This window comes from Paroedura picta, chromosome 6, assembly GCF_049243985.1.
Source record: "Paroedura picta isolate Pp20150507F chromosome 6, Ppicta_v3.0, whole genome shotgun sequence".
In the NCBI taxonomy this organism is placed as follows: domain Eukaryota; kingdom Metazoa; phylum Chordata; class Lepidosauria; order Squamata; family Gekkonidae; genus Paroedura; species Paroedura picta.
In genome coordinates, this window is record NC_135374.1 from 41,562,217 (window position 1) to 41,581,126 (window position 18,910).

Below are 18,910 nucleotides of genomic sequence, written 5' to 3' on the forward strand. Positions count from 1 at the left end.
GGAAACTGTAAAAATGATCTTTTATATAACGTTATCGGAAAAGAAGTACTTATTGCTTGCAACTAGGAAGTATAAAATGTTTGATAACCTCGTGTGTCCCAAGCGTTGTGACTGACTTTCACGCCAAATTAGTAACTGTAGCCCAAGCTAGTTTTGATTTGTTCTGAAAGTTCATGTGACATCCTAATCAGTATTGTGATATAAAGAAGTTAAAGGGGGGGGGAATCTTGTGCCCCTTTCCAACAAACAGAAAATGTAGCAATTGGTTAAATAACAGTTTTAAAAACTCAAACATAAGTAGTGGAAATATGTGAAAGGGAGACATAGAAAGGACAGGAAAAGGAAGAGTGGGAGCTTGACACTAACTTGTTAAAACATGGGATTCTGTTCTGAACATTTTAAAATCTTGAATCATTTGAAATTTTACTTATTGTATAGCTTTTCAGTGTTCTCCATTTTTTATATCACTAGTAGGTATCTTTAAGGGCAGGTAAGAGTTTTGCCCTGGGTTGCATTGCAGATTTGGGACAAAGGGTAGCGCAGAGATTGGGGAAGTAGAGCTCTGTTTTGTTACATGCAATAGATTTATGTAGATGACCGTGTTGGTCTGAAGCAACAGAACAAAGCTTTTAAGTCCAGTAGCACCTTTAAGACCAAGCCTCCTTAATTCTGAGTATAAGCTTCGTGTGCCTACAAACTTTTTCAGATAAATTGAAACAAGACTTGCTTAACCTTTACATATAAGTAAGGTAAAGGTATCCCCTGTGCAAGCACCGAGTCATGTCTGACCCTTGGGGTGACGCCCTCTAGCGTTTTCATGGCAGACTCAATACGGGGTGGTTTGCCAGTGCCTTCCCCAGTCATGACCGTTTACCCCCCAGCAAGCTGGGTACTCATTTTACCGACCTCGGAAGGATGGAAGGCTGAGTCAACCTTGAGCCGGCTGCTGGGATTGAACTCCCAGCCTTATGGGCAAAGCTTTCAGACGGCTGCCTTACCACTCTGCGCCACAAGAGGCTCTTACATATAAGTAGGGGGACTTAATTGCCAGGAAAGGCTAATTAGAGTCAAGATGCATAAGTAACTGCACAATAAGTATAGCTAAGATTGGAGTTGTCAGTAAGACCTGTGAATAGCAGCAAATTACAACTTCATTGGTCTTAAAGATGTCACTCAACTCAAAACTTAGTTTTCACATCTGTTTGTTAACTCTTTTATTATCTGTATCAATTTTTGATTAGATAGATTCATGGAAGCTAGATCTATCAGTGGTTACTAGCTATGGTGACTGAGGAGAACCTCCAGGGGTTAGAAGGCTCAAGTGGTCTAACCACTCACACATAAGCTTAGTCCAAATTCTGGCAGGGGAAGATTTAAGATGATATGCCTTCTTTAGAGAGCTGTAACTCAAACACTGTAAATCTAATGCTCCCCAAACTTAGAGGGCAGGTAGAGGAGAGTCAGTCAGAAATCCCCTCTAAGTTTGTTGTCTTTAGCATAGAGAGGAGGGTATTGTACCATGTCACAAACCTCACAAATCAAACCAGTTCGCATGGAACCTTTTTAGTTTGTAACAGTCCATGAGTCTACCATGAGTCGAACCATATTTTCCCAGTTCATGCCTATCCTGACTCACTATAATGAGTGCCAAAAATAAAAAGTATGTAGAAACTGGGCTTTGTCATGAATGTTTGCTTTTCTCTAGTTGAGGTACAAAATATACTTTCGAGGAGCTTCAGTAATTTCTGTTTAAATGCCCTCCTGGCACTAAAAAGAAAGGTGGATTATAACTGAAATATTTTAATAAAAAGAAAAGTCAAACTAGAATGAGTTAAGTTTTTTCCAGTCATGATATCATATGTATTTTTCTTTCTTAAAATATTGGATTATTTGATTAAACTTTTAGTGCAAATACCACTAGAAGAAGCAATAAAAAAGCCTTGTTTATAATCCACTTAATTTCATGGGTATTATTCCCTCTCCCCATTGTTAGTTTTTGCTTTGTGTTACGACCTTCTCAGTGATGGCAAGTGTTGGCTGCAGGAGACTTAATGACTGAGCAACTCTGTACTGGGTAGGCAGATGGAGCTGCTGGAATATGTAATCTGTTTTCTTGTTCTCTTGAGATTCAGGACAGTGCCTTAATAGAGACGTGTATGTCGAATAAAAAAATGGGAAAATTTGAGAGGGGGTTGCCAAGGCCTTTATTCCCAATGAAAAAGTTTGAAATATAGGGGTATATTGGCAAAAAAACCCTGCTATGAAATATTTATATTTTGAATAAAAATATTTTTAAATACAAGGAGATTGTGCTATTGTCATCTGCATCTCTTACATCCAATCCCAGAGATTCCACAGCCTCTCACTGGTGTCTGCCTACTCCCCCCTGTAGGCAGTGATTTGCTGGGTTGCCTGGAGGGCTGAACGAAGTGCCATCTGTCACAGGACATTATGGCATCAGCTCTCTAATGTACATGTATGCGTGACATCATTAAATATCCTTTTTTCTCCCTTCCTCCACAAAATGGTCTTCTAACATTTAGTAGAAGCATTTCCATACTTCCAATTTATTTTTTTAGGGAGGGACTGTGTCTTGCAAATACTGTCAATAAAAAATGCTACCAGGATGACCAAGCACATCCTTATACGGAAAAAAAATGCTCTGCAGAAAAATCTTTCATGAGTATAAGCACTAAATATTTATTTTAGAATATCTATTCCACCTTGTTTTTGGGAAATCAGAGTGGAATAGTGTCCAGAAGCCCTGTTTTTTCCCCCTCTCATGTCTGTATTACAAAGTGCTGGCCAGAAGTGAACTGATATCTCCCATCCTCTGTTTGCACAAAAACATCCAAGAATAACTTCATTTAAAGATAAAGCGACACCCGAAAAAACTGGCCAAGCTCTTGCAAGGGGAATATATGCCTCTTGGTACTATTATTGATTATTGAAAATATATATTGGTAGGCAGTATTTAAATTATTAAGACCATCATATTGAGCAGATCTGAGCATGAATGTGTCATGCAATCTATTCAGTGAGAAAAATCAATAAAGCTTTGTATTCTGCAATATTTACAGGTGAGTGGACAAATATTCTGGATGAAGGAATCATAAATTTTGTGTTAAGGTCTCAACCAGTGTTTTACAAAAGTGCTGAAACTAAACAGAATAAACACACTGCAGAATACGTCTGTAACAGCAGGAGCTGATATTAATAAAAAACTATTATTATTATTATTATTATTATTATTATTATTATTATTATTATTATTATTATTATTATTATTATTATTATTATTATTATTATTATTATTATTTCGATTCATTTCCCACCATTCCCAAATGGCTCGTGGCGGGTTACAGTGTCTTAAAACCCCATTAAAACTCCCATTAAAAGACTTTAAAATGTCACAGCATGGCGGCAGAATAATAAGGGCTAAGTGGGCGGAGAGTGGGCATGGCCTAATCGCAAAGCACATCCCGATTTGGCTCTGTCATGTCCAGGTCATGTCCACTCAGGACTTTGGCCCAATCACTGGGCCAAAGTTCTGTCAGGGCCTGCCCACCCAGGGGCAATCTGGAGACATCACTGCCAGTCTCCTCCTGATCACCACAGGGAGAGGAGGTCAGTAGGGCTGCCAAGGGCAATGAGAACAGAGGCTTGGACAGGCTGTGCCAGCCCTTTTTGCCCCAAGGCTGTCCTTACTGTCATGTCCAACTTTAACTTTCCTCCCTTTGCCTCAGAACACTGACAGAGCTGGCTGGTGAGTGTGCTCCCTCCCCCCTCCCTTCAGGCCTGCTGGGGAGGATCCTCTCACAGCCCCTAACTGAGGGAGGGAAGGCAATTCCAAGAGCAACTCAGAGGAGTCTGACGGCATGGGTGAGGGAATTCCTTTTGAGGGGGGAAACTTTCCTCTTCGGCCAAACAGTTGGCTGACAGGGAGGGCACAGAAAAGCCCCTTCTCATTTAAAATACTACTCTGGCCAGGGGTTAGACACAGCCCTGCCATGTATATTTCTTCTTCCCAACTCTCTGCAGATTTGAGGCCTACTGCACAGCATTATTCTGCAGATGAAACTGAATGCTGTTGCGGAGGTTCTTTTGTTTCCTGTTTCATCTGCACAACAACCCTGTGCAGTGGGCCTCAAGTCTTCAATTCAACAACAACCTGTGTGGGAGGCCTTAAATGTTTCTTCTCTACCACAACCCTGTCCAAAGTAGCTCTTTCTGCCTGGGGAGCTGATCTTTATACTCTGCAGATGAGCTATAGTTCCAGGAGCTCTCCAGGCCCCACCTGGAGGTTGGCTAATCCTGGGTTGGAAATATTCCTGGAGGGTTGGAGGTGGGACTTCAAATTCGTACAATGACTCAGAGTCCAGCCTTCAAAGGAGCCATTTTTTGCCTGCTGAACTGATCATTATACTCTAGATACTATGGTAGGAGCTTGCAGGCTGCAGTTGGGAGTGAGTGGTGCAGGTGTGTCCCTCCTGGGCTATGTGCTATGGCCAGCCCTTACCAGCAACTGTTTGTATTTTGGGGCGCAGACAGACCAGCATCAGTCCTGTGAGTCTGGAAAGTGCAGGAAGATCTAAAAGAATATTTACAGCCTGAAACTGTAAATAGTGAACAAGTAAGAGAGACATGGGAACTGAAGTGACTTTTTACAACCTTGGCCTGACAAATAAAAAAAACAGTATAAAAACCTTACTAAGGTCAAGACTGCTGGGTTGCCAGCTTCCATGTGAGGCTCTCTACCCCACCTCCATCATGGGGAGTCTGCTATGGGGAGAGGAAGGGAAGATGATTGGAAACTGCTTGGCCCATTCCCAGTTCTCTCAGACGTCTCACAGCCCCACATCCCTCACAGGTTGTCTATTGTGGAGAGATGAAGGGGAAAGGTGTTTTAAACTGCTTTGAGACTCCTTTGGGTAGTAAACAACAGGGTACAAATATTTAGTTCTTCTTCTAAGGAGTAACCATGAAAGAAGAACGTGGGCACATAACATTTAATCAACAGTGAAAAAATGGAGACAGAAGGAGCAGGGTGGGCACCTATGTACTGTCTGTGGCCTAATTCACACAAGTAGGGAAATTATGCCATGTGATCTCCCCCTAAGAAGAGTCTCCAGTCTGATTTTCCCTTCACATAACTGAAGACATGGCTCTGGAAAGCTTATCTGTAACCACTGTGCCACAGTTCCAAACCACAGGTTCATGACACCCATATCTTCACACTCATGGCCTCATTTGTCACCACACCACCACAACCTCCTACATAACACACACATTCAACCCCATGCCCTTACAGACTGGACAACTCCTCCCCTTCCTCTTCCCATCACCAAGCTCTAGCGCCCATTGTATTCCTGGATACAACAGGCTTTGCCCCTAGTTAGTAATAAAATATGTGAAGACAAAGAAATGGTTTGGGCTGGTAAAGTATTTGCATTGGTGACTGACAGTAAGTTACTTGAAAGCCGCATGGGAAATCATGGTAGATAAATTTCCACATATTACTGCAATAGGATGAACTTTGCATACTCTAAACCTGTTTTTTTAAATAATTTCATGAAGTTGGACGCTGAGGAAAAGATCTACAGAAAAGCAACAGAAGTTAAAATACATGTAGAGTCTATTCAAAATGTACCTGCAGTCTTTAAGTAGAAACAAGAATGTTAAGAATAAAATAGTGACACTCAAACTCTGTAATAAAACTAGATGGAGTGGTCGTGTACTCTCATTTGAAAGTTTACTAAAGAAAACTAAAGAACTTCAAGATGCAGTTACAGTAGAAGATCTTGATGTTGGAAAGATTTTCTCTAACATTGCAGAATGCAAAACATTATCATGAATTTGGGCTGGGGGGTGTAATCTGGGGCTCTGCTAAATATATGCCTTCTGTAACACAATGGCAATGCCTGCATACTGTACAGCCTGTGACTCCTCTTGTTTCACAGCCTTTTCAGATTCCCATATGTTTTGCAGCACGTAAAAGAAACTGATCCATGTTTGGAAACACACCAAATTGCGAAATAGTAACGTGTGAAAGGTTAGAAAAGCTTGGTTCATTTAGAATAATAGAATTGGAGGGGGCCATACAGGCCATCTAGTCCAACGCCCTGCTCAACGCAGGATCAGCCCAAAGCATCCTAAAGCATCCAAGAAAAGTGTGTATCCAACCTTTGCTCACCTGCCAGTGAGGGGGAGCTCACCACCTCCTTAGGCAGCCTATTCCACTGCTGAACTACTCTGACTGTGAAATTTCCCCCCCTGATATCTAGCCTATATCATTGTACTTGCATGTATTTCATGCAAGTCTTAAAATTTCCCAAAAGCTACAGGATGGAAATTAAGGCTCAGAATCAGAAATTTCAGAAACTGATCCTGATTATTAACTTGAAGGGGCTGATACATTTATTTCTAAATGTAAGTAAATTTTACATAATTAAAATGCTATAATACACTACTGAATAGTTCAGTGCCCATACTATAAAAGTTAACTACATCATCAAAATATGCTATTAATTTTGTGTATGACCTTTTTCTGATGGAAAATATGTTATGTTATTTACCACAAAACTTGCATATATTTATCTCCTATATTTCTACTATTAACTTATTTTTCTGCTACTCAGGCAACAAAGTTTCAGATACGTGTACTAAAATAGCATAGCGTACATCGGCTTGAATTTTTCCCTCAAATATTTGCTGTTACATTTGGAGAAAACTAAGGTTGTTAAACTAACTGGAGAAAACTGTTAAATTCCGTAGATATGAAATATTGCAGTTGTATATACTAAAGAAACCATAATTGATGTATTTTTTGTTAAAGCTTAATTTTGATAGGACAGTATGTCTTTTATTTCAGTTTCCCTCCAATTTTCTGTTTTTATTATGGCTTCAAAATTTCCAGAAATTTGACATCTGTGTAGCTCTTGTATAACCCTTTTAGGGCTAGTTCATATGATGCTTGTAATATGCCACACTGTGGATCCTTGAACTCATGGCAAGAATGGATATTATTCCAAACAGTCATCGGGTTGCTTCATCACATGGTCTTCAGGAAAGGAAGTGGTGTGTATGCTTGCCCATGCGCTTTGGTTATTGAAACCGTTGAACATTTCTTCTTGTTCTGTACAATTTGTTTGGATCTGAGAATAAAATATCTGGATCCTCATCTGAATAAGAAGCCTGCACACTTTTTGAATTATTTATTGACCCGGTTTGTGGACCTTGATTTCAACATAACATTAGATGTGTGCAGGTAATAGCTGCTGCAATTAAGAACCAATTCTTCTTCGTCTTCATTTGTTTTAAATGAAAAAATGAACAGCAATAACTTTCTGTTATATCACTGTCTTTTTCTGGTCAAACAGCCTATTGGCTTTAAGACCTAGATGGGAAATAAACTTGGGTCATCACAACCTGCTGCTTGACCTTTGACATTTCCAAAAACATGATGTGTTGTATTATGAATGAGTCTTGGTACACGGTGAAGGTCTTGGATGAATCTGTGCTGGAGCCGGCAGTTTTTGTCTCAACTTTAGCAATTCATCTCATAGCCTATTTTAAAAGGTCTTTATCCAGTATATCAGGAAACTCATGTGTTTTCATGTAGAGGTCATTTTTCCAGTGCTTTTGGAGTAGTCTGAGCCTGCAAAGGGGGGATATCCTTTTAATCATAAGGAGTCTTCAGAGTGCTTTTCAAAATGTTTTAATGTATTTTATCCAAATTTATTTTACACTTTAAAAATTGTAGTTGCCTTGCACAGGAAAAAGGTATGCACATAAATATTTTAAAGAGGTTATGGAGAATGCTTACGCAGGAGGAAATTAGGTTAATGGGCACAATCCTGCCCTCTGCTTTGCTCAGTCTGTGACCCTGTGCTGCAGCTTTGTGAACAGTTTATTAGAATGGAATGAATCAGCCCTCCGTAGCCTATGGAAAAAAAAGACTTATAAGTAATAGTATTGGCAAGGAAATGTTATTGACAGAAAAGTAATCAACATACAGTTGTAATGAGAAAGTGTCAGTGGATCAATGTTATGTACATACATAATAACAGGCAGTGGTTAGAATCCAGTGATGCAACAAGCAGAAACATGAACAGATTCAGTGCATTTATGCTTTTAAAAGGTCTTGTGCAAAACCTAGTGCTTTCTTCCCTACATATTATAGTACCCAGAAACTGGCTTCACAAGATTTTGCACAAGCAAAATCAAAAATGGAAATAAAATAAGCTTGACGCAGTGCAAGCAACTACTGTAGCCCAAGTGGAAATTTTGCACTGGATCCAACCCATGATCTTGCACTTGAACAGAGACCTTGTAAAGACAGAAAGGAGAGTTCCTCATATTGTATCTAATAATAGCTTGTTCCTTAAACCTACTTATGTAATTTTGCTGTAAAAACCACACCCAGACATGTCCATCACTGAAAAGAAGCTGTGTAATTTATTTAGAAAGCACAGTTTTAGGAAGGATTCCTGGATGGACTCCTTGCTAACACTTATTTCTGCCCATACATATTGCTGAGTAGAAAGCAAGTAGCTATAAAAATGTCTCATTTGTGGAGTTATGGGAGTGGAAGTTAAATGGAATGGTTACACTGAGTTTTTTAAATACAAAAGTGAGCAGAGCCCATTCTGCCAAAAATCTTTGCATCAAAGTTTCTAAACCCCATATTTATGTGGCTAAAGTGCCAATAATTATATTTTTGTCATTCCAGAAAAACAGACTGTGAGCTGGGCACACCTGCAGTTACTTATGCAACATATCGAGGCTCAGCAAGAATTAAGCAGTTGCTTAAGAAGCAAGTAGAACTAGAGCAAGAAAAAGAAGCTCCAACCAGCAGTATTAGTTCTACTCCCAAAAACAATGAGACAGTAGATCTTCCAGAATTGGAAAGCACTGCAAGAAAAGCAGGATTATCTTTAAAAGAGACAAAAGATGACACAATGGATGCACAGATGAATCCCTTCCTGGCAGAAATGGACCTGAAAAATAATGCTAAGGATATCTCGGAAAGCAGTGACAACAGAGAACCAAATAATGCAATTACCTTATTGGCAGAAATGGAAACCATGAAAAATTGCATCAAAGATGTGGTTTCTGCGAAACATGATTCAGCTTCCAAGATACCAGAAGTTAATATGAACCTTCTGTTAGAATCAGTATTGTTGCCAAAGGAAGCAAGTTCTAGTTGCCAGAATATAGGTTCTGTTAAACTGAGTTCAGCAAATAACAGATTGGTTGAAAAGGGAGAGGAGGTGTTAGGGGAAACAGAAACACAGCTTCAACCAAACAATGCTGCCATTGTTGACTTTCAAAAAGGAATGTGTTCTGGTGCTCTCTCTAACACAGAAAAAATTCAACATGAGTTTTCATCTTACCCTAAAGTATATTCTTTTGATGATGGTGATGAACAACAGTTAATAAAAAGTAAATGTTCCTGTGATAGCTACATTGATAATCAGTTCAATCTAAAATCAGATGACCGGACCTTGTATTTAAATAATCACTTGTGTAGTGGGCAGGAACCTAGTAGTATAGAAAATGGAAATAAGGGTTCACACAAGCATATCACCCAAACAGATTCTATCTTCAAAGAGGAGCAAATTGCACAAATCACTTCATCAAATGCACATTTGCCACTCTACCGACAAGGAAATCAAGAAGAATTGCATGATGTGGAATGCAACAAAACCAGTACAGTAACAGGAGAAATTAATTCATCTGTTTCAGTCCAGTTCCCAGAAACAGTTCAAGAGGTAGAAATACACAGCAAAAATACTCCAAAGGACCGAAGGACCACAGAATCAACGGAACTTACACAAATCAATCCAAACTTCACCATGATTGCTGAAATTAACTGTGATACTGTGGAGAATTTTTGTATGCCTTCAGTTAAAGGTGGCCATGTTGATGTGACTTCTGCATTGCCCAAGATTGCTCAGGTGAGCAACACCACTACTTGTCCGTTATCTGTAGTGTGTGAAAATGAGCAGCACTGTATGCCATGTACTTCCTTAGAAAATGAAGATGACACCACTGGCAAAGCTGTGGCTCCTGAGGATAATTCCTCTTTGATCCTTGAAACCAAAGGTGGAAGCTGCCATTATCCTAGCCACAGAAATGATGGATCTTTGGCAATAAGCACAGGATCTGCTATCACAGCAAAGCCTTCCTGTCTCCAAACTGCAGAAGTTATGGTTAATAACCTATCTATATCTACGGGAAAAAATGATCCATTAGCCCAAGAATTGACAGATCATTTTGAAGCAGAGAAGACTCCTGAAATTAAAGAAATTGTTATGATGGGTCTGTTTCCTCTCTCTCCTTCTAAAGAAGTCTTCTTGCCCAAGGGCTCCCCTCCTGCTGTGAAACCAGAGAACAGTTCTCCAAAAACTCTTTCTTGTACTTCAGGATCTGTCTTGGCCAATAATGTCTTTGAAGACAACATCTGTTTGGGTGGTATGTCTAAATCTGTGTCTAACCCTGAAGAACAGAATCTATTGCTAACTTCATGTGTCTTATCTAATGATAAACAGGAATGCCCTAACAAAACTTCAGGGGCTAACTTTGGTAAAATATGCTGTTCTGTCTCTGCATGTGAAAAGATATGCAGTCCTTTGTGCTCTCTTACTGCTGCTGAATTTGGTGGTGCAGATCAAATTTCTGATACTGCCCAGGAATCTGCAGACATTGCAGATACTAAAATTTACTGTCTAGAAAATACTAACATCGGGAGTGAGATTTTGCTCTGCTCCAAAGAAACAGAGACATCTGGATCATGTTCCTTGGGCCCTGGATCTAGTCTAGGAAAAGAGATCCTCTCTGTTTCTAAATGTGAAGATGTGGATACTTGCAAGCCTGTTTCTCCTTCTTCCCATTTTAAAGATATGCCAGGACTATGTTCTGCTGCCTCTGAAACAATTGATGTATTAGGCACAAAACATTCATTTTCTATTAATTCTGAAGATAGGATCAGAATTTCATCAAACCATACATCTGGCAGGCTAGTGGCTGGATCATCATCTGAAATGGCTTGCTCAGCCCCATGTGTGGACTTATTTGCCTCGGATGTAGAATATGTACATCCTGTAAAGACAGTATTAGAAAAGGCATTCACAGTACAGCAGGAGAAAGTGGTGCAGAGAACTCCTTCAGAGCAAGTAAATCTTCATTGCCTTATTGCTTCTGTTTCAGAAAATCCAGTTGAAATTTATGCTCAATCAGTACCTACTTTGTTTACAAAATTAAGCAGCCAACTTTCTGACGAAACACTGAAAGATGTTGAAACAGGAAAAGAAGTACAAATTAGATCCCAAGACTTAGCTGTTTTGTTTAAAAAGGCTGATGAAATAGTTGACGCAGTTCTGTATTTAGCTATAGAAGAAATACAATCAAAGGAAACTGTGGGTTTCTGCCAGACTAATGACATTAAGGGCGATTTACTGGGACCCAGCCTTCAAAAGGATCAGAAATTGGAAAAAATGTCAGAATCAAAAGAAATCCTGCCAAAGAACTTGTCATTAAAACATTTTAATGAGACTTGCAGCAGAAAGCTTTATGGAATTCAAAGGAAAGATAATGTTGACACAGACATTCAAGATGAAATGATGCCATGTGACATTACTAATAAAATTGATCTACCCAGTTCACTAGCACTAAAAGCAAAAGAAATAATTGATGATGATGTTAATGTAGCCAAACATAAATTGACATATAGTCAACAGGAGGAAAATCTGAGCAAGGGTCCTTCTCAAACTACAGTACTTATGTCTAAGATCGGAGTCCCAGACAAACTGATTATGGATACTAAGTTAACAGATAAACTTTCTGAAACAACCAAAGAATCCTTGAGTTTAAGCCAGGTATACTCAGCTGAAGTACACAACATAACTATGGAGTGTGAGACAGCAAGCTCCTTGACTTCTTTACACATAAATGATGAAAAAGAAGTAACAAGAGAAGAAAAGCTGCCAAATAAAATATTTGCTCAGCAAAACTATGGAGGCAAATGTAGTGATTCCACAGAATCCAGCCCTGCAACAGTAGATTATGGCAAAAACAGTCAGGGTGTCACTGGCAGTACACACTTGATAGAGGTTAGTAGCAAAGTGGGCAACTGGACTACAGGCAATAACTCTGATTATTCCTTATATGCAGGAAATGGAAGGACTGTTATGACAAGAGAGCAATTGCCATCATGCCTATCTCTGCCAGTGAATGTGTCACTGCCAGCCTTTAACTCAAATGTTCATCTTTCTAACAAATCTGAAGGAGAGTATAGTCCTTTAGATTTACTTGGAAATGACATTGGGAATGATTTTTCCAAATGCAACTGCAACTACAACACATTCCCCTTCCTTGCAACAGAAGAATCACACAGAAGCTCTTGCGAAACTAGCTGTGAAAGGGATTATGGCAAAACTGAGAAAGACTGTACAGAATCGCAGAATAAAAACAGTGTATCTGAATCATCTGTAAAGAACAATTCAACAGTGATTAAACCAAATTTTGCCTATGAGGAAGAACAAAAAACTGGGGTTACTGTGGACGATTTGCACAAGGAAAATTACCTGGATGGTATCAGAGAGAAATCCCCACAGTGTTTTACCTTTTCTTTAGCAAAAGATTGGGAAGGTGATTCTTCTTTCACTATTTTGTATGAAGATTCTCTTCAAGATGATAGCTGTTCCTCCGCAGAGCCAGAACACTCCTTGCCAGCACTTCCTGGCCTCTCCCTGAATAACCTTGAGCATCTTCTAAGGTATGAAGCAGCAAAGGGCAAATATAACTCTGAGCAACCCAATGAAGATGGCAGCCAGGTAAATGAGACTCCAGACAGTACTTATTCAGAATCATTCATGACAGTTGAGGCGAAGCGTTACAGAGTTTATCCCTTATCTCTGTCTCCGATATATGAAGATGACAGTTCACAAGAAGACTTGCTGTCAACAGACATCTCACCAGAAGGTCATTCTAGTGAGAAATCGAGAGATAACAATAATCCATCATCGGTTTTATCACTTCTACAGTCAGTCTCTGAACGGTTAAAATCTACTAACCAGTATTTTGAAGAGGATGAGGGACTTTGTGAAGAAAATGAAATAGAAGATAAAAAAGAAACATGTATTCCAAGTGGCTGGGCAGGCAGCCCAAAGACAGCCGTTCATGAGAGGAATTCGCTTTCCAGGCACATGCCTCTTTCTAAGAATACACTTGCTGAAGAAGAGGCCTCACCTTTTACTTCAGTGTGTTCAGCTCAGCTGCCGGAAAAAAGTGACCTTGACACTAAGCCTTTTTCCAGGAGTGTGTTCTATGACTATTTACAGAAAGCAGGCAGTTACGCATGTGAGAAGGGAGCAAGATTTGAAAGTCTTTTAGTGAAAAACGATCATCAAGCCAAATATAATGATCTACAAAAAATTGGAGCTTTGCAAGTGGTAAGGTGATTTTAATTGTGTGTGTGTATATATGCATATATACTTACTTACTTACTTACTTACTTACTTACTTACTTACTTACTTACTTACTTATTTACTAGGAATCAAGCCCGCTGCAGCTAAATGCAGCGGGCGCTAGACCACGGAGCCCCCGGCATTCTAAATTGTTGCCAGAAATAAATTAGCATTTCTTAGTTGAAGCAACAATAACAAGCATACATTGCAGGCCAGATGTATGGTGGATATAAAATACATATTGTGTCTGTAAAAACAGAAAAGTGTATGCCCCTCGCCTACCTAATAGTGTGTTTCCTTTCTCTAAGAGTTTAAGAATTATTGGAATAAAGAAATGCTGGTTTAAGAAATACAGTTAAGCCTTGTTAACCAGCACTTGATTATCCAGAATGCTTGGTTAGACTGCAGAGGGCAAGCTTCTCCCCTGTCCTCCAATAAAGCATGTCTCAGTGTCTTTGGGTGTGCATTTACACCAATCCTTCCTCGCCAGCCAGGCTGCTTGATGCCTCTGGCCATTGTTGGGCTTCTGACAGCTGTGACTGTCAACTGATGTCATCTTCAGATGCCTCCTTCCCCCTCAGCCTGCCTTGAGCTGTCCAGGAGCCAACTTTACTAAAGGGTATCTTGGCAGTTTTTCTGCCTATTGTGTAGGATGGCTGTATGGCATGAGGGAAAGTGTTCTACCTGATGTGAGGGCTGTCACCATGGCATTCCAGGGGGCGGGTTGCTGCTGGTTCCTCTGGGTGTGGGTGAGGTTATTACCTTCAGTATCTGAACTATTTGGTTAACTAGCAACAGTTGTCCCCTGCAAGTGCCAGGTAACAAAGCTTTTACTGTATCTCTTGTCAGTTCATAACTGTAGTAAAATTATTTCCTTCTGCACTTTAATTTCAGAGTCTCGTTGACAGAGAGAAACTCAGATGTAATCCAAGACCGGGAAAAGTGAGTGGTACTTTAACTGATTCCTGAATAAGAGAAATTGATTGTTCTACAAATAATATTTATGGGGAGTGGATTTTTTTAATTAACCCATTGAGTAAGGAATAAAAATAATTCTACATTTAACCTGGGCATGTTGTTTGCCCAGTTTACTTGAGTAGCCATGTATAGGTCTTCCCAGATGTGTGTTTGAAGAGTGTTCAGTGTTGTTGTATCCAAACTTAATTTTTAGGTGCTATGGGGTAAATTTGGATTTAAAGGAGCATAATCTTCCCTGCACACCGTTTTAAACCAGTGGAACTTGTATAAATGATCTGCATAATACTTTTTTAGTTAAGAAGAACAGAAGCAATATGTAGTTCTTTGTTTAAGAGTATTTCATATTATTTCAGATGGTTATCTCTGATCTTAAGGACAGCAAAAATAAACATGAAATTTATCATGATGAACTAGATACCACCACCTGGATGTTTTCAAATGAAGCACTGATCAGAGTTGTTAGAGGATGGTATGAAATGCATATTTTTCATTTTCACCATGCATGTTGTTATTTACCAAGAAGAGATCGATTTTACTACAGTTATTAAAAATAGAGTATTATGAAACAATTGGGAACAATTGTTTTTCTGATTATTGATAAAAAGAATGATCATACATAAGGTTTCAGAAATGTATCAATCTCAGGCATGTGATAATAACATATGCATTAAAATTTGTACTTGATTGTCATTAATGGCTTTTCAGTCTGCAACAAGTATGCAGTAACTGAGGTTCAGGGAAGGGTTTATCCTAAACTCATCTACAACAGTCACATGTATTTGGTAAAGAACTTGCTTTTTCCCAGTACCCTAACACAATTTATTGAAGCAGTCTTTCTGGAGCTAGAAATCTGTTGGGAGATCTGTGTGGAATATGGTTATTGAATATCATGAACATTTCTTGATTGATAACCATGACATCAGCTGAGATGCACACTCCCTCCAATCCTATAAGATAAAGGTAAAGGTATCCCCTGTGCAAGCACCGGGTCATGTCTGACCCTTAGGGTGACACCCTCTAGCGTTTTCATGGCAGACTCAATACAGGGTGGTTTGCCAGTGCCTTCCCCAGTCATTACCGTTTACCCCCCAGCATGCTGGGTACTCATTTTACCGACCTCGGAAGGATGGAAGGCTGAGTCAACCTTGAGCCGGCTGCTGGGATTGAACTCCCAGCCTCATGGACAGACAGCTTCAGACAGCATTTCTGCTGCCTTACCACTCTGCGCCACAAGAGGCTCTTTCCAGTCCTATACTATGCTTAAATGTTTAAAAAAATTCAAGATTAGATACTATTTCTCTCCCTCCCCCCCCCCACCCCCAACATAACCATTGTAATGGTAGGCATTCTACTAATTTATGTTAAAAGTTAATCTTCAGGATTCTCTAAGCTTCTAGAGCATGAGCAGATCTTCTGTCTCTCATTTTCTTTTAACTCACTCTTACCTGCTGTCAATGTCAGTGGAGTATTTTCAGTATTTTAGAGGTTTTCCCTTCTTTAATTCACAAATCTATAGTTTTTTCTGCATGCCTAGAGAGGTCCCCAGGTAGGTACTACTCCTACCATATCTTTGGATATCCGCTTTTGTCATCCACTCAGAGGCCAGATGTTTTTAATGAGATAGTAAGCTTTGTGTGTGTTTCACACCAACTCCAGAAACTAGAAGATTTCAAATAACTCATGATGGCCTGGTTACTGTTAATTAGCACACAACATGCATTTGTGTTTTAGTGTGAAAGAGCAAACATATTTAGATACAACAGTTAAATAAGACACCTTTTAATATGAAAGCACAATAATTTTCTACTAGTATTAAATAGTTATGTTAGCAAATCTTGGGTAAAATGGCTACATTCCTGTATTTATTTTATTGATATAGCTGGATGTTGTATGAAAAACCTCAATTTCAAGGTCAGAACTTTGTTCTGGAAGAAGGAGAGAAGCTACTGGGTGATATCTGGAGTACTCCTCCTGAGAAGCATCAAGGCAACTTCACAGTTGGTTCAATCAGACACGTAGTGAAGGTACTTTGTTAATTATGAAAGAGAGGGGCTAGTTGCAATGCCCATAGTTGTGTCTTCCTGCCCCTTTCCCTCCCAACCTGTCTTTATTGCTTGCATCTTACTTTATATTCAACTATTTTTTCAGTCAATGAAGCAATCTACTATTTATAAGCCCTGAAGCATCAGATATTTTTCTTAGTCTTTCAGTAGATATTACCTGTTTCAGTTCTTGCACTACAAAGAGTTCTCCTTTGTTCTTGTCCACACCAGACATGTGCTACCTGACCTAATTTCCTTAAAGGATATGTTGTATTATGCTTATTTTCTCAACAATCACAATGTACAATGTATTATTCTGTCAAACAACACCCTTTGGCATTTGAATGTTCAGGGTTCAAGCCAACATAATATAATTTGAGGTCACTGTTGATAATGAGAAAGAGAATAGATGAGTCTATCTGTAGCAGTATAAAAAATTAGCATCTTACAGATTAACAACATTTGTGATAGGTATAAGCTTTCATGAAGCAGTGCTCATTTTTTTCAAATACTTTCTCCTACTGAAAGAAAATGTTATACTAGTAGATGTGAAAGCAAAAACTTATATAAGTTAAGGCAAAAATGCTGCAGGAGGTGAACTATTACCCTGGATATTCATTGTCAACACATAGACAGAAGTATTCAGCTCTTTCAGAATGTATATCAAAGTAAGAGCCTGGGCCTGAAATGAAGGTAGTTCCATAATTTTGGAACAACTACAGAAATCCGTACAATATACCCTTAAGCCTGGTCCACAGGTAGTACAGTCAAAAAAATGTTCTAAATTTTTCTTAACGTGGCACAGAACTAAAGGGTGTTTACTGGTCATATTTGGAATGCATCACCAGTTATAGTGACAACCAGCTTCTGTTCTCTGGGGCAGAGGGCACAGGAACTTATAGCTATTAAAGATGAACAAAAGTGGGAGTGGATGTGGCTCAGTGGTAGAGCATCTGATTGGCATGCAGAAGGTCCTAGGTTCAATTCTTGGCATCTCCAGTTAAAAGGAGTAGGCTTTAGATTATGTGAAAGACCTGTGTTAGAGGCTCTATAGAGCCGCTGCCAGGCTGAGTAGATTATACTGACCTTGTTGGACCAAGGGTCTCATTCACTGTAAGGCAGCTTCATATGTTCAAAATGCTGCGGATAAGTTGCTATGCCATGATAGAGAAATTTCTATGCATGGTACACATTTTCATAATTGTGCTTTAATAAGCATATGTGTTAATTACATTATTATGATAATAAATGAAACATGAAATAGATTTCACATTATATCCACATAACAAAAACTTCCAAAGTCCAGCCTGAATTTCAGCTTAGGCAGAATGAATTCAAATGTTTAACCTCTATACTTCAGGCAGTGTAGAAATAGGGCAACTAAAGTAATCTAGTATTCTGTTTTACCCGCTTTGGTCTTTAAGAGCACCTGATACACAGAATTAAAGTTTTGTTGGTCTTAAAGGTGCCACGGGACTCAAACGTTATTTTGTTGCTTTAGACCAACATGGCACTTATCTGAATTTACTTTTAGATAGTCACAAAGAAAGTAATATTGGTACAATGTATTGGAATGGCTAATTTTATTTTGTTTTTAATCTAACAAGTTTCCACTTACATATACTTCAGATTTACATTTGTTTTATGACCAGAGAGAAATCATGAAATCTTACATACACACATAAAATCTCTTGTATTTAAATAGAATTTTTTGATGCTGCTTTTATTGATATTAGTCATGCCATTGTATGTGACAATGCTAGCTAGAAGAAGAGTTGGCCTCCCCAGTGAGTCCATACAGCTATGTTTTAAGAGATGTAAATACTATCCAAATATGCTAAGTTCTTACCCTTGGCTTTATTTTTGATGTCTGATTTACTTTGCAGAGTTGTAGTGTTCCTGAGGTTGAGCTTTTTCCACTAACTGGCACAGATAATTCTTCAGTCTGTATTCAAACTGCAGCTGCTAATTTAGAAGAGCTAGAAGTAAAAAATCCTGCTCTGCTTGTGAAAGCAGGAGTGTGAGTACCAGTTTTATCTTAATCATCAATTTATCTAATTCTCAACATGGCCAAATCTGTGGATACTTAAATCTGGAGATTGGAACCATGAACAGATAAAATAGGTCTTTCTGGACACCTGAGAAAAATCCCCAGATTTGCATAGAAGTCTGAAACAAAATAAAGCAAAAATAGCTAAAACATTCAAAACAATAGAAGTGGCACCTATACCTTTAGTTAATTAATATCTTCTACAGTGGCCATTATGGGAGTTGCCAGAGAACCACAATATTATTGCCTGCCTACAAGACTGTTTCTGTCAAACAAAGGTCCTTTCCAGGCTTATTTTGGCCTTTGAGGAAAAACTAATGGGGCCAGTTCTTATAGAAGTACCGAGACTGTCCTGTTTCTGAGCTTTCTG

At 39.0% G+C, this 18,910-nt stretch overlaps 1 protein-coding gene across 1 annotated transcript in view; it reads left to right on the forward strand.

The window, feature by feature from the left end:
* The window catches only part of CRYBG3 (crystallin beta-gamma domain containing 3), an 80,007-nt gene that overhangs the window by 25,379 nt on the left and 35,718 nt on the right, over nucleotides 1-18,910 (forward strand). The window contains exons 4-8 of the mRNA XM_077342232.1: nucleotides 8,732-13,454; nucleotides 14,365-14,412; nucleotides 14,802-14,917; nucleotides 16,328-16,472; nucleotides 18,377-18,510. Coding sequence (XP_077198347.1) covers nucleotides 8,732-13,454; nucleotides 14,365-14,412; nucleotides 14,802-14,917; nucleotides 16,328-16,472; nucleotides 18,377-18,510 — 5,166 coding nt within the window. The remainder of the gene's footprint in view (nucleotides 1-8,731; nucleotides 13,455-14,364; nucleotides 14,413-14,801; nucleotides 14,918-16,327; nucleotides 16,473-18,376; nucleotides 18,511-18,910) is intronic.